This window comes from Parasteatoda tepidariorum, chromosome 3 (genome assembly GCF_043381705.1).
Source record: "Parasteatoda tepidariorum isolate YZ-2023 chromosome 3, CAS_Ptep_4.0, whole genome shotgun sequence".
Taxonomy (NCBI): domain Eukaryota; kingdom Metazoa; phylum Arthropoda; class Arachnida; order Araneae; family Theridiidae; genus Parasteatoda; species Parasteatoda tepidariorum.
Genome location: NC_092206.1, coordinates 73,846,726 through 73,863,556, shown reverse-complemented (window position 1 = coordinate 73,863,556; position 16,831 = coordinate 73,846,726). Strand labels below are relative to the sequence as shown.

General features: G+C 28.6%; 1 protein-coding gene across 1 annotated transcript; it reads right to left on the bottom strand.

Annotated features, from left to right (window-relative positions):
- Positions 1-5,939: 5,939 nt before the first annotated feature.
- Positions 5,940-16,620, bottom strand: LOC107445967 (thiamine pyrophosphokinase 1). The gene is made up of 8 exons (XM_016060491.3): positions 16,523-16,620; positions 16,059-16,164; positions 11,696-11,776; positions 11,100-11,248; positions 9,860-9,955; positions 8,296-8,442; positions 7,005-7,116; positions 5,940-6,098 (listed from the first exon to the last, which is right to left on the bottom strand). Exons 2-8 carry the CDS (start codon positions 16,117-16,119, stop codon positions 5,980-5,982), a joined length of 765 nt encoding a protein of 254 aa, XP_015915977.2. The 5' UTR covers positions 16,120-16,164; positions 16,523-16,620; the 3' UTR covers positions 5,940-5,979.
- Positions 16,621-16,831: the final 211 nt, after the last annotated feature.

The following is a 16,831-nucleotide window of genomic DNA, read 5'->3' as shown; positions in this document are numbered from 1 at the left end:
TTAAATGAGGTCCTTTGCAAAATATTTTCTTATTATTTATTAATATTTTCGCTGAAAAGGTTAATATTTGCTTTATTTCGTTTCCTTTGAAAAAGGTTTTCGCTTAATATTTCTGCTAATCTAATCATGACAGCAAGCAAAAATGCAAAAAATAGGGTTTACAATTTGCTTGTTTTTTAACCCAAATAACAATATTTTTTAAAAAAGATTTAAAAATCATTTACTTTTCCTTTAAGGAGGAAAGGTAGGAAATTGCAATATTTTTACGTAATTGAAAAAAGGTTTTTACTGCAAACCTTTTCGTGACAATGAAAATAAAGTTAAAACACAAGGTTGTCGTAAGGTTACATGCTTTCTGGGACGTTTTCAGGGAGCATTCACAGTGTTTGCGATTGCCGTAGTCGTGCATGCGAATGTTAAGAAAGCTACGTGTACTACTTTAGAAACTCGCGCATACTTGAAGTACTCTTATAATCCTAGAAATATAGGACGAGGATCTCAATACTTTTAGTCGCGCTTGTGCCTAAGAATTCATCATTAGTGTAGTTTTAGCTTGCAAAACAATAAAATCAAATAGTCGGCGAAAGCTTTCATAAACCATTGGAATTTTTATACAATCCAATTTTGTATGACACCTGCCATCCTGATAAAATAGCTCGAAAAAATTTCCTTCAAATTTTGCCGCCTTTCTGAGACAAAAGCCCATCAGTGGTTAGAGATCGGACTTCTGTCCGGAAGGATCGGGGTTCAATCATCGACTCCGTTAAGACCCACCGAGTACATGCGATGTACGTGCTCGTAAAATCTGTGGAATCGAAAGTCCCATGGTCGGTTGCTGAGCAGTACCATGGGTACAGGAATCCGGATCGAGAAAATTTCCTTCCCCTTCAGATCTATGTTTAAATTGGGGAAGTGGCCCCACAAAATTGTGATGGCATGCTTTCAGATCATCCTCAGGGATGCTTCCCAGACCATGGTCAATAGCTCAATGTGCAGCTCTAGTGCAACGTAAATAAAGTACCTATACTACCATATGCAATAAAGAGCTTATCATCATGCTCCTGAATTCTCAATTTTTCTACATAAAAACATAATACATACATATATTTCAATCTAGCAGGATATCCTATTCATCTTATTCAGAGGCCTATTTTTTTTATTTTATTTTATAACCCAATCCAGAAGGCAAGGAATAACTCCTGAATCAAGTATATTGGGATAAATTTGCTTTTGTAGAGGACTTTTTGATGAAACAAACCCGCATTTGCGATACATGGAGAAAAAGACCATGAAAATAAACCACGATTAACCTAACGGCAAGGGGACTCTAATCCATAATCAGCCTACTCTGAAAATATTATACGCTTTCATTGTGGTCGGTGCGAGCCAGGTGTGGAATTGATATCGTCCAGTCATCGGTAAAATTCATACATGGTTGACTTCATTTGGAAGGAAAAGGATCTATCCTCTGAACCACCACGGCTCTTAAAGATCTATTAAAAATTCTCAAAGATCAAATTAAAATTCTCTAAGAAATTGGACAAGGTTTGTTACATTATACTTAGTTTTCAAACTAAAAAAAGAAAATTTATAAAAAAAACTTTTTGCTAACCTGCTATTCTAAAAATATTTAAGTTAATTATCTTAAATAGGGTGAAACAGAACCTAAGAAAATAATAATCTTTAAATATTTTTTTTAATTTCACACAGATTGAAAATTTCAAATATTACTAAGATTCTTTTAAAATTTATTTACTTGGACATTAAACTTTAATTTTGGAATAAAATTTTTATTGCTTTGTCGTTTTTATTTCTTTTGATTATTTCACTGATTTCAGATTAAGTAAAATTTTATACATATAACGATTTTGAAACAATTTTATCAATTTTCAAGAAATAATTAAATAGGAAAAGATAACTAAACTCCACCTTTAAAGGGAATCAAAATTTTGAAGAGAAATATATTATTAGAGTTTCAAAAATAATATTTGTTAAAAATGGAACAACAAGAAGAAAAATATCTGAAATATCAACTTTATTTTCCTTTTTACGCATTCTACAAAAATATATTCTCACTAATTTGGCATAAGTACACATTATGAAATAAGAGCTACAATTCAAAAAACAGCTCAACAGCATGAAAGTTGTTTTTAATATTTAAAAAACAAATGCATGAATTGTTCATTTCCATAGTTTATTTATATTCACACTTATAATAAAAAATCATAATTATTATCATCATCAGGAACAGGATGTTCTAATTAGTCATAGTGCAAACAGAAAAAGTTATTTCACTAATTTTAATGCAAAAGTGGAGTTTAAGAGAAGTAAAAATTATGACTCAACAATAACAATAAAAATTATGACTTTTTAACATAAGTTCATAATTATTTTCAGAATTTGGTGTTTGTTAGAAATTAGTGTTCAGAATTTAGTGTTTGTTTGTTTAGAATTTAGTGTAGAAATTATGTTAATTGCAATTAACATTAATTTAATAACAAGTAACTCTTTAACTTCTTTGCAATTTCATTCAACTGGTGCAAAAATTTCCCTACCATGGTTCAAAATCTTTAAAAAACATGCAGGAAAAGCGAACAGTGTATACCCCGAATCCAGCTCAGTGTCTATTGTTAAAAAGTTAAAACCAAAGATTTGCATACAATTTGTCAAAAATAATCTCTTTCAGGAAAATTTTCGAATTTTCTTCAGGAATTAGGAAAAAGAAGGTTACAACAGGTAAAGGTTATTAGAATACCAACACATAATAGAGTTCAAAGTATACTTCAAAAGTTTAGAAAACAAATTTATTTAATTGTACCATTGAGTGATAATTAAAAAATTAAGGTAGATCAATGAAATTTATTTCAGATGTCTATTAATCACAAAAAATTAAATTTTTAGTAATACCAATCAAATTTACTCAACAAGAAAAGAAATGAAGCCAAATTTACAAAAGGAAAAATATTGTAATTTGTGTTTTGCAGTATAATGAAACATTTTGGAAATTACAAAGGTAGTTTTTGCAATGTACCACCTAGTGTTTCAAAAGTATTTTTAACTTCGATATCACAATTACAATTCTTATTTACAATGAAGTAAAAAATACTGATGTTAAAGTATATGAAATCAAACATCACCAAAAGAGACATTTTGCATAAATGAGTTAGTTAGTATCTAAATTAAATATGTTTAACAAGCGCCTTCATCATAACGAATCATTTGGACGGTAAAGAACTGGATGCGTTAAAAATATTAAGCATTTTCGACATTTACAAAATACTTGAAAAATAATATGAATGTTCATGAATTTCTGAGTCATGACTTTTTTGATGAAAATTTCCTTAACATAAATAATTTATACATATCAGTCTCAAGTTTAAAATTTATTGGGCGAAAACTTTAAATAAAAATCAAAATTACATCATGTATAAAGTATACATTTATAAAGCAAATTACAGTTTCATGTACTCAGGGTAAATCATTTAAATTAAAGTGCTATTACATATTTAATACTATTTATTAAGCTTCTAATACTTTTTCAGAATATAGAAATCGATATCAACAAAATATATTATGAGATATTCGCTCACTCATGACAATCATAAAAATGGATTAAATGAAATATAGAAATCATTATAATACAAAAAATTTCTTTTAAAAAAAACTTAAAGTCCAATTAAGATATTTAAATTAATCCTTCAAATATCAGTTTTAAAACAGCAAAATTAAATAATTGATGAGTAATAATTCAGAAAAGAAATTTCTATGCAATATATATATATATATTTCTTTTATGTGGTTAATGACCAATAAGTCAAGCTATATTTCTTAACGTTCTCTTGGAATCACATTTTTTTAATAAAACAGACTCTCTATTTCAGTAACTGAAATTCCGTAATTGACGAAAACGGGCAGAAGAAATGTGATATCAAATACATGATATATTTCATGTAAATAAAACGCGAATGCAAATTGCACTAATATCTATATTAATAAAAGGAAGAAGTAATTATGTGTACTTTATGATACTTTTAAACTATGGTAACATTTCGTTAAAACAGTTTTTTTAGCACATACTTTGAGCAATGTAAACAATTTTGAAAAACTAATTAATAAATTTAAAAAAAAATAGATAATTAAAACGTACTTAGATATAAATTCTACAGAAAAAATAACAGAATATATTTACAAGTTGAGGATATTTCCGTATCGTTAACTGCCATGCAAAACTACAATTGTCAAGGCGCCAAACTGATTTTAAAGAGGAAAATTTTTTAAAAAATTGAGAGGTTTGCCCGGGGCGACTATGAGCTACATATACCTTTCTAGTTGGTCTCCATCAGTGATGTTTTGTTTTTAGTTTCTCGCGAGCCGTTGCCCAGACTTGATGATTATTCTGCCCCGGATCACGATACGGACATCTCTCCTACAAGTTTGCCAAAATGGTTTGTGCTACTTCCTCAGAAAACAATGTGCATATTCTAAATTATTATTCATTTTTTAAAAAAAGGTTTGATTTTATATCATGAAAGCAATTAATAATAATGTCATGCTGAAGCCAAGAACCGATTTACTTGTTACAATTGATGAAGGTAATGGAACAGCACAGAAATTTTTCATTAAATTATAATTGTTAACTAATCGAAAATGTTTGAACAGATTATAACTGAGTAAAGCCTGTAAAGTTTATTTCAATTTTTTAAATTGATATATCACCTAGCACAAAATCACCTAGCAATTATTTCTGTTTTAACCCTCTAAATGTTAGTTCCGGCTTTTTCTAAACTTTTAGCTGAAAGCTTTCCTGCATCAAAAAACTGGTTCCTATCCTGTTATCTAATGGCAGAGCAGTGCATAGCAGGGAAATTTCTGTACAATTTTACACAGGGACTCAACGCTTGGACGGTTAATGTATTCTTTGCAATTGTTAATTTTGCCAAATACTAAGACACATTTCAAATAGGACATTGTTCGAGACTGAAGTGAACATTATAAGATTGCATAGTAATATTAGAGTTTATTTATTTTTAAATAAGTACAAATCAATCACAATATAACAAATTTTAGAAATTTCAGTAAAACAAAATAGACAGTAACAACAATTATTAAGTCACATTTGAAACTTGATTATCATAGAAAAAAACATTTATCTAAATATTTTCTAAAAATATTAATAAAAAGAGGTAGATATTTAGATTGTAAAAAAAAGAAAGTATAAATTGATAAAAGTCGGAGAAAAAAGAAACTAATAATAAGATACTTAGAATATTTTGTAAAACAATCTTCCCCTTTTTCTTACATTTAGTAAAAATAATGACATGAAATTATAAAAACCTTTTTACAAAATCTTAGTCCATATGTTTAACCAAATCTAAATGGTTCAAACTATTTGAATGAGCTAAAATTTAGGTATCAGATGAACTAACTAAAAACAGAATTTAAAATTTTCCAGAGCCTGTAAAAAGAAGCTTCATTAAAAAAAAAAAAAAAAAAAAAAACACAATTTTGAAATAAAATTTGCAACTAAAAATGAAAGACCAGTACAAAGTACATTAACTTAAAAATAATACATAATTAACAGTCTAGAATAAATACTATAATCAGTAAACACCTATAGCTTAAAACCTAATGTACTAAAAAAATAAATTATCTAAAAAAAAAATAATAATCACAGGTAAACAAATTATGACAAATACAAATTTGAAATAAAATTTTCAACTAAAAATAAAAGATTAATGTAAAGTACTCTATGGCTTACTAATAATACATAATTAAGCATAGTATAAATTCTATAACAAGTATATATCTATGACCTTAGAGTTTCCTTGATAACCAATTGATAAAATTATTTTACTAACATTTCATAAAATATTTTTGTACCATCATATAAAAATGTTAAACTTTTTATGTTAAAGAAAAAACCAATGTATCACAGAGCATTTAACAAAAAATCATAATTTTAGATGAAATTTATTAAAACTACTTGAGTTTCACTTCCATTGTCCAAATCAAAGGTGTGTCAGTGGAAACTGTAACAACATTACTATCGAACAAGTTGCATGTACTTATCAATCCTCCAAAATTCATTTTGTCTTGGGCTGAAAATATTGAAATTTACTTCAAAAGAGTAATATAAAAATAACTAATGGTCAGATTAGAAAAAAAAATAAATTCTCTCGTATTTTTATCGTGCAAGCCATTATAAAGCCTGAGGTTGATACCACAGATGCAGCATTATAATTGGCTTTGACATGTTAAGATTCATGTCCAAAGGTTAAAACTAAAGATGTATCAGATCAGGGTATCTATCAAAACTTGAATATTTTATCCAGCTGGTTCAAAGTGCTGGACAAAATTTTCTTTTTATAAAACTAAAGATGTATCAGATCAGGGTATCCATCAAAACTTGAATATTTTATCCAGCTGGTTCAAAGTACTAGGTAACATTTTCTTTTTATATAGCCTGCTCATTTCAAGTAACAGATTAAAATTGAATTTTTTACCCAACCTGATATTAAAGCATTTAAGCCAAGTATAAAAAATATATACTACGTAATTATCTATTGAATAAATATTTTACAAGATAATTCTAGGCAAATTTATTACGCATATGCATAAATTTATATTAATTATTTAATAACATATATTTATATTAAATTTGAATTTGTATGTTTTTCTGCGGGTTTTAAATAACTAAAAAAGTTTATAAAGAAATTCAGGAAAACTGTTAATCTTAACACATCTAGGAAACATTTCCCTATTGATACATGTCTGAGCCAACTACCATTACCAAGTCGCTAAAAGTTTTTTCTGAGAGGCTATGTGACATACCTTTTTGTCATATCTCCACATATCTTTACATTTCGTTATATTTCTATGTGAGATGTTCCTTTTAATTTATCATGCCCTACTGCCCAGTTGGTGGTAAAAATTAGTAAATATCGATACAGAAATCTCCCCAATAGCTAACATTTATGCACTAAAAATTCACATTTAATACATACTCAAATTCCATTTCAGTCCTGTTGTTGAAACATTAGTACATTCTTTACCTAAAGGTACCAATCCAACATGCGAGCTCATCATTTCATCCGTAATATGTATTTTATGAGATCCCTGTAAAGTTTGATAAAAACTATTATTATAATAGTTTTAAATTAATTAAAGTCACTTTAAAGGAAAAATAAACACACATAGGTATTTTTTTAGAAGAAAATTGTGACAAAATTTTGCTTTTGCTTTTATTTTTTATGATTTACAGATCTGAGTTTCATTTTTACTAGAATTCCTCACTCTAATGTAGTTAAAGAGTAATGATAAGTGGCTTCAAATCAGTTTCAGATTGCAGTAGCAAAAGATCAAGTCAGCTATCAAACTTGACGAAGTTTCTCTTAAACTGCTTTCTTACTCCATGTCAAAAATTTTAACTGCATTGAGCTAGCCGATTTCATCATAAATCTACATTATTTTTTCAGGAGTTACTTACAGTATTTTGGACATTTTCACATGGTTTTTCAAATTGAAACATTTTTAATATGATTTTGTTAAAACACAGGAATTTTCTATTTGAGATATCATATTTTAACACATTCGATTCATAGCAATTCTATTGTAAATCCACAAAGTTTTCCTATCGTTTTTTTAGCCATTTCCACATAGTTTTTAATATTCTGATGTTTTAAATCAATCATATGCTATTATAACAAAAGAATTTTGGTTGCAACAACTAACAATTTATTTGAAAGTGACTATTTGACAAGATTTATTCCTATGTAATTTCATGTCATTTTATGATAGCTCTAAACTTGTTCTTCTAATTCCGATATATTAAATACAACGTCATTACGAAGCGTAATTCAGAAACAATGCATATTCGAATTTCAGGTACTGCTTTTTCATGTACTCTATTTACCCCAATTCTATTATAAGACCACAGCGTTTATCGATAGTTTTTTCAATCTTTTCTAAAAATATTTTTATATTTCTGTTTTTAATATGATGCGAAAACTGGTTTTTGTACGCAAATTTGGTGCCAAATTATGCTATAGTTGCAATTTCTGCTTAATGAATACAAGTAGAGTTTTAGAGCAGCTCGGAGCGATTTGGGGATAAAACTGCGCTTTGGAGCAGTTTGGCACAATTTGCGCAGCTGTTCCAACCATGAAATTGTCCTAAATGATCAAAAAGTTATTTTTGTAATTGAATCCACTTTATAATTTTTTTTTGAGAATTACATTTATCAAAACATACTAAAGGATTATAATATTTCATGTGATATAATTAGATTACACTTACAGTTGAAAGAAGCCATGTTATAGAACCATGTCCTAAGATCATTACGGGCAAAGTTGTAAACTTTAAAGCCAAGTACAAGGTATTTAAATTTCCTAAAATGTGGTCAAGCCTGTCACCATTTCTTACTAAGGCAACAATCGAAGATACCTGCAATAAAAATGGAGTTTAAACATAGCAATAAAAGTTGCAATCCAAGTTTAAAATTCTTAACTAAAAAAATATATTTCTTTTAAAAAAAGATATGTATCACACACAAAAAAAAACTTTATAAAGGAAGAGAAACATAGAATAGATAGTTCACTGTATAACAAACATTTACTTATATTTTGAACAGCAATGATTTTTTAAAACAAATTGTGTTTTAAGGGCGATATTTGAAACAAAAAGTTGAAAATAAAATAGTACTAATTTCTGTAATTTGAAAAGTACACTTGCAATTAAACTTAGGAGAAATGTTTGAAAGTGTGTAAACCTAAAATAAAGGGTAATTTAAGTTAAATAAAAAAATGATAATTAAACTATCAAAACTTCAGAAAAATTAATGAATTTCCTTAAAACCATTAATTTAAATTGAAGTAATTTTCAGCAAAAAAATCAGCATCAAGATTTTGACTTAACTTTACAGTACTCAGCTCAACATAACACATAAATTTTAATATTATTTGTATTTGATCATATAAATAGGCACCATTTATTTTTTGGATGACAAATGAAGGAACTTCGCACAATAACAGGGTGAAAATAATTCGTAAAACAAAAATTTAATTGTATTATCTAACTGTTGATAATATAGTTGCTTTGATTAGAAAACGGACTTGGCTAGAATGCAAAACTAGTCTCCTCCTGTGTGGGGAGGAGCAAAGTAAATTTAGGGTGATTTTAAATTTCATTTGACTCAACTACAATTTGTGAATCTGGATATACCTCATTAGTAAACCAAGCTATCAATTCAGTTATTTTTTTGAGAAATAGAAAATGTTTTGTTCTTAAGATACTGGAACAACTTACAATTTCCGCAAGCTCCATATTACAAAAAAAGGTAGCATTTTAGTGAAAAATTTATGCTGTTGATAAACTTATCTTAATGACTTATGAAATAAAGGGTCATACGTAATTAGATTTACGAATGTTATTTTTTCTGAAGTAACTAGCTTTTTAGAAAAAGTAATTGTACTAAAACTTGAAATAAAAGATATTTTTTGTTTTTACTTTAACAAAGATTAGCCACATAATAAAGATAATTCAAAAGCAAAATAATAAAGATTGTAAAACCATATACAATCTGAAAACCAGGATTTTATTGCACAGTCATAATTATAATATTAAAATTCATTATTTAAACATTTAAAAAAACATTACATCTAAAATAATAAATAAAAATAAGCACCTGTAAACCTCTATCCTTAATGATTACAACGGTCAGTCTNAAAATAATAAAGATTGTAAAACCATATACAATCTGAAAACCAGAATTTTATTCCACAGTCATAATTATAATATTAAAATATATTTTTTCAACATTTAAAAAAACATTACATCTAAAATAATAAATAAAAATAGGCACCTGTAAACCTCTATCCTTAATGATTTCAACGGTCAGTCTAAGAGCCTTAGTGAAATCTGTTTCATCTTGATCTGGGGTATGAATAACGGCCACATTCTGAAAAATTCCAAACATAAATTAATTAAAACAAATGACTAAAAATTTTCTTAAATTTGATTTAAAAGCAATAATTGATTCTGAAATAATAAACAAATAATTCTGAAATTAAACCTAGATCATGTGAAATATTAAAATGAGTTATCAACAGGATAAATTTCTACAAAAAAAGAGAGCTTTTTGTTTCGCTTTTATTATTTCTACAAACTACTCAAATGAGCATCCACTTTAAGTTACACCATTATGATATTAAGAATCATTACTTCAAGTCACCACTACAAGAGTTATGAAGTTTTATTTTATTTGATCATTCATTGATAATGAAAAATTAATCCTCATAACAGATATTTTTGCTAAACATATTTTTGAACTAAAATCTAAACCAGAGCACTTTGAAAGTGAAATATGTTTCATGGATTTGTAGTGTGAAACTAATTTACTTGTAATATTTCTGGTAAAGCTGAGTAAATCCACATAAGCTTTCTGTATTTAGTTTTTCACATTTAATAAGACAATTTCATAAAATAAAAATTTCTTAGCATTTTGCATTAGATTTTTAGATTACAATAGTTAAATAAACATTTACTATAATACAAGCATGTAGGTAGGTCAAGGTAACTACAGATAGGTACATTAAGATTAAAATAGTTAATGAAGATAAATTAAAACATAACATTTAAATAAAAATTTCCTATACAAATGGAATACATCTTAATTGCTCTTTACTATCACATTAACAGTTGGTTACATCAGTATGCAGCACTATTAGCAAATTTCGCAATAATTTATGAAAATGATATTTATATATGGAAAGATGATGAATATAATTTTAGACAAAAGTGAAGTTTATGGTTTTATTATTAGAAACTTCAAATCTTTGTCCTATAAGGATTTGTTTAAGGATGTAAAAAACACTATGTAACTAATAAAATAAGTTATTAAATTCCTAACAAGATTCGTCGAATTTTCTGTTCTGACTCACAACTAAAATTTGTTTGTTAAATTGATTCTCAGGCATACAGAGAAATTTATAGAAATAATATAACTTAGTGCTTTTAAAGAAAATTTAAAAATCACTTAAGAAAATAATATCACACTAAAATGGAATTGTATATATCAGGATATTGTATTCTAGCCAGTATACCTTTTCCCTGTAATAATCTAATATTTCTGGTAAAGCTGAGTCAAAATCTCCACAAATCAAGTCTGGTATAAGTTCTGTTTGATTAATATGATTCTTAGAACTATCCTTTAACTCATTAGCTCCACCATCAACAGCTACACGGAATGCAGCTGAAATTAAATCAAAACAGAGTTAAATAAATTAGAAGTTATAAAGTAATACATTTTCTAAACGTATGCACAAGGATTTTATTACTAAAATGATGTACTGATAAAATATGTTTTAAAAAATAAGCTGTTAAGAAAAAAAAATATTAGTAAAACAAATGAAATATTAACCAGTATTTTTAGTTTTTTTCATAAAAAAAAAGACTGAGAACTTAAGTTTCTTTCAATCAGTGTGAGAAAATTAGAGATTTTATCACATAAATGACTTTTAAAGAAATGCTTGATATATATATATTTCTTATAAAATTATAACATATATGATATAAATGAAATAGATAAAAAAATCAATTTAACATCACTTAATAACGCACAAGCTGTAACTGGCAAATTTCTTAGGTTACAAGTCATAATGTTTAACTATTTAATAATTTATGGAGCACAGATGATTACCCGAATTCCAAATAGACTGTAAATATTCTACGTTTTCTTCATCAAGTGGTTGGTTTAGGATGAGTAAAGCGATAGGTTCTCCTAATAAATAAATAAAATTCTTGAATAAAAATATCAAAATACATATTTTTACAAATCCTTAAAGTATACTATTTTGATAGAGTAAAACTCACAAAATTTACAGTTTGAAAGTCCGCAAAAGAATTATTAAAGAACCAGGACATTTGCTTCAGTAGCTTCCAACGTTTCCACGGTTTGAATATAATTACCTTCATTGGAATTAAGTAAACATTAATTAATAATTATCATCCTTTGATCTTTCTTTCTCATCCTTGATTGTCATGTAAATAAAAATTATATAAAAAATATACAAAGCTGAAAGTAGGTATTTCAAAACTTTCTGCCTTGATTAAATTTTAGTTAGTGTACTATTTTATAAATTTCTGGAACACATCAATTTTGTATAGGGAGGAGAGATTTAAAAACCCACTTTTTCCAGTCTCTCTCTCAAACCAAAAAAAAGAAAGAAAAAAAAGCTCCGGCTCGACGGACCAACTGTACGGTCCTATGATAGCTCAATAGTTAAAATTGAAGGTAATAACGTGGACTGTATAATAATTAACAAATATTTATTTAACAAATGTAATTAATTAGTTCACGCATGAACTTGCATTAGAGAGCAACCATACGCTCTTAACAATTCAATAAACAAGAACAAGAGTGAGTAGTTCAAAAAGTTACATTATGATAAAGTGACACGTCCCGATTTTTGGTGGACTGTCCCGCCGATTTTTAAAAATGTCCTGCTTTTTAGTTGTTGTTCATTTACATCACACAAGAGCTGCACAATGGGCTATTGGCGATGGTCTGGGAAACATCCCTGAGGATGATCCGAAGACATGCCATCACAATTTTGATCCTCTGCAGAGGGGATGCCACCCCTGCTTTGGTAGCCCGACAACCTGCACGCGAAGTCGAGCACTTTACGGTAGAACAGTTTAACGAGGACCAATACCACACACTCTGGGTCCATATGCAGGCTGATCCAAGTGGTCACCCACCCGCACACTGACCGCAGCCAGTGATGCTTGACTTCGGTGATCTGCTGGGAACCGTGCCTTAACGATCAGTCCACTGCGGGACCCCGCTTTTTAGAAAATATCTACATTTCTTATTTTAAATGTACGGTAAAAATATATTCCTATTATTTATTAAGTATTATGGTGAATATAAAGAAATGAAAAACACATAAAATGTGTGTAGAGTGAACTAAATTAGGCAATGTGCCAAGTTAGATTTACTCGGTGGTGTGTGATCGTTGTCTTTACGTCTCGGAATTCAGATAAGTGCGGACTGCCGTTACACAGAGCGGTTTGTTGTTTTCAATTTGACGTTCGGTTTGACTCATTACTTGATTGACAAAGGTTGAGCAATAGTCGCCACAAAGTAACGGTCAATAAGGTAAAATTTAATACTCTTTTTCAGCCTTCATAGTAATTTTTTTATTTATTTCTAGTATTTACCCACAACATAAAAGATGGGTAAAAAAAAGAGGATGCAAATTTAATGAAGAGCTAAGCAGAGAATTTCCATTTATTAAAAGTACCAAAATAGACTATATGGTACGGTGTGATAAACGCAATGCTGAATTTTCGGTCTCACATGGTGGAAAAAACTATATTACTAAACATCTAGCGACAAAGAGGCACAAAAGATTTTTTAATAATGCCGCATCCTCATCTAAAATGGAACAGTTTTTCGCAGTGCTAGCTTTAGCAACACGGAAAAACAGCTAGCATTAGCGGAGGGGCTATTTGCTTTCCGCACCATACACCACAATCAAAGTTTCAGATCAATGGATTGTACGTCGCAAGTGATCAAAACATTATACGACAAAAAATATGCATGTGCAAGGACAAAACCCGAAGCAACTATTTGTAATGTTTTTTCACCATATTCGTTTTCACAATTGCAGAAAGAACTAGAAAAATGCGCATTTATATCCATATATACTGATGCTTCCAACCACAAAGAATTAAAATTATTTCCCACAGGTGTTAGATTTTTTGATCCAGAAAGAGGAATTAATATTAGAATATTAGATTTTGTTTCATTGCCTGATGAAACTTCACAAATAACTTTTGATTTAATAAGTACTATTTTAAAAAAGAATAATTTGAACAATAAAATTATTGCCCTTTGTGCGGATAACACTAACATAAATTTTGGTGGAAAAACTAGAAGAGGCATCAATAACGTTTTTACGAAACTTAACGAACATTTGAAGCAAAAAAATATTGGAGTAGGTTGTGCAGCGCACATTCTATACCTAACTATTCAAACAGCATCTGACTTACTTCCAGTTGATGTTGAAAATATTATTGCAAACATTTATTCGTATTTTTATATATATANGCTTTTTCGTGGAAGTCTTTCATCCCTTGGAGACGTGAACGGCAAAATGATCTCCAATGACTCACGGCAATGCGGATTAATATTTGAAACTGAATTCAGGTTTGCCAAATTTTGGACGTTTTGTCTCAGAATGGCGCAGCTTTGGCAGAAACTGAGCTGAATGTCGCAAAATGGCGCAGTTATGCCGTTTTGTCTCAGTTTGTCGCAAATGGCGCAGGCGTAGCATCCCTGATATATATATATTGTGCGTGTTGAAAGTTTGACTAAATTGTAATTCCCATTTCATCCCATTTGTCCCACTTTGTCTCAATAAAAATGTGGTCACTTTACATTATGATGAAAGATGGCTGGCGCAATACAATCTTGCCAAACGGTAATTCAACACCAAACAGATCACAAGGAACAAAAAATTGGTGATTGGCCGCAATACCTGACAGATGTTGAATTAGAGATTCTTAATTACTTTAAATTTAGTGTACACATTTGCTTCAATCTTTGTAGACAGGAAAAGGTTTATCCAGTTATGTAAGACTTAATAAGTACTAATTGCTTGTATATGAAGAAAATCCTAGTTCTTATCTATGTATGGAGACTAGTTTTGTTTGATTATTGAATGAGATGCAGATAAATATTTAAGTCTTAACTCTAAGGGAAGTTTACAGTTAACTTTTTCTACAACACAACACCAATAAATCATTTAATTCCTATAAACAAAACAATACAACATATTACTATTTTCATAAATTTTGCATTAAATTTTTGTAAAATATTATTAGGGATTCAAAGAAAGAACAAAATAATTTAAATTGTTCTTAAACAGGAGTAACAACTATCAGAAAATATATATTTCTCTTATCTTTAAACTAGAAACAGTAATCATGCCAGTTAATTTATACGAGAAAGATATTTTTTTGGTGATTTCTATATTTGTTATCGCAATGATGGGATATGCTCTCAAGCGTTGACCCCCCCCCTCCTTCCCTTTTTTTTAGGTGTATAGGAATGTACTATTATATTTTCCCCTTTCTTAACATTTTTCATTTTTTTTTTTTAAATTTCCCCCACACTTTCTTTTACAACTATGTTCTTCAATGTAGTTTTCAGTTCCATATAGTTTCTCAACTTAAAAGTTTTTAATCTATTTGAAAATCAAGACACATACTAATGTACTTAATTTTCCTATGACTCTCCACAGACTAATGTTGAAAGCATGTGAAATGTTGCAGAGAATTCTGCTCTGAGAATTTTGATCCCAATAAGATATTAAATTATTGATTAGATTAAATTAGTTGAATAATAATTTTTTTTGCGTATTATAATCACATTTATGTAAGAGAAAAAAAATTATATACGATATATTATTTTAATAAATTAGAGTTTTAATGCAACAAAGGGGGTGATTTCCGTATCGTGATCTGTGGCAGAATAATTGCTATGACTTGGCAATGGCCCGTGAGAAACTTCACAGAATAGATTAAAAAATATTAATTATTCTATCGGGCATATTTCTGTATCCTGATCTGTCAGGCTAATTACAATCGCCAAGGTGCCAAATACATTTTTAACTTGCAAATTTTTTTAAAAAAAAACCTGCAGATATTTGCTTGGGTTATACCTTTCCTAGATATTGCTATTTATACCTTTTGAGTTGGTTCCTTTTTGTGATTCTATTTTTAGTTTCTCGCGGACTACTGCCCGGAAGTTGCCCAGACTTGGCGATTACTCTGCCACAGATCACAATACGGAAATCTCTCCATTTTATTTATGACAAGATATTTATTTACGACCACAAAAAAGTTACAATGAAAACTGCTTTATATAACAGAAATATCATATATTTGTTTATCAAAGCAAATATAATAGAGACAAAGTTCTTCAATATAATAATAAAAAACAATAGTTTCTTTAAAAGAAATTAATTGCGGAATGAATAAGGAAAAAAATAAACCTTTAGATATTATGTGGTGAGGAAACCATTCTTTAATACTGGATTCAGATTTACTTTCCATGCTAGATTAGTTTTATTCACAATTTCAAATCATAGATTTTTGCAACTGCATAAAATGAAACATACATACATTACATACAACACAGAATAAAGCCTATAATTGCTACAGCTTGAAAAACAACATTTTGAACTACAACTAAAATATCATTATACGAATGAAAATTTTAACTTTAATAATCTAAATTGTACTTAAAAATAAAGTGATTATGAGCATAATAGAAGTATTGTGTGAAAATTTCACAAAATAAAATGCGAAACAAATATTTGCTCATTGTTAACAAATATTTCACAGATCCTTTATAGTATATTATTATAAATACTTAAGGTTTATTTCAGTAAATTTAAAATTTTAGAGTTTTACTGCTCAAACTTAAGGGTACATTTTCAATTTAATTTAGAAGTACCTGTTGAGATGATAAATAAACCGGCAAAAACACGAGTCAATTATTCAAACTTAATCTGCTATGTTTTCTTTCTGTTTCTTCCCCCATAGGCCGCAAGCCGTCTGCTCAAGTTGGTTACAGCTAACATTTTTCTCATTTTTATTTTTATAAAAAATCTTATTTTTAATATCAATTATACCTTCTGTTTGTGAGGGAAAAACATCCGTATTTATATTTAACCTTTTTTGAAAGCTTCCTCCTATTTATGAATAAATAAATTTTATATTCAAAAATATTTAGCCTCATAGCCTTGACGGAATTTTTAACCGT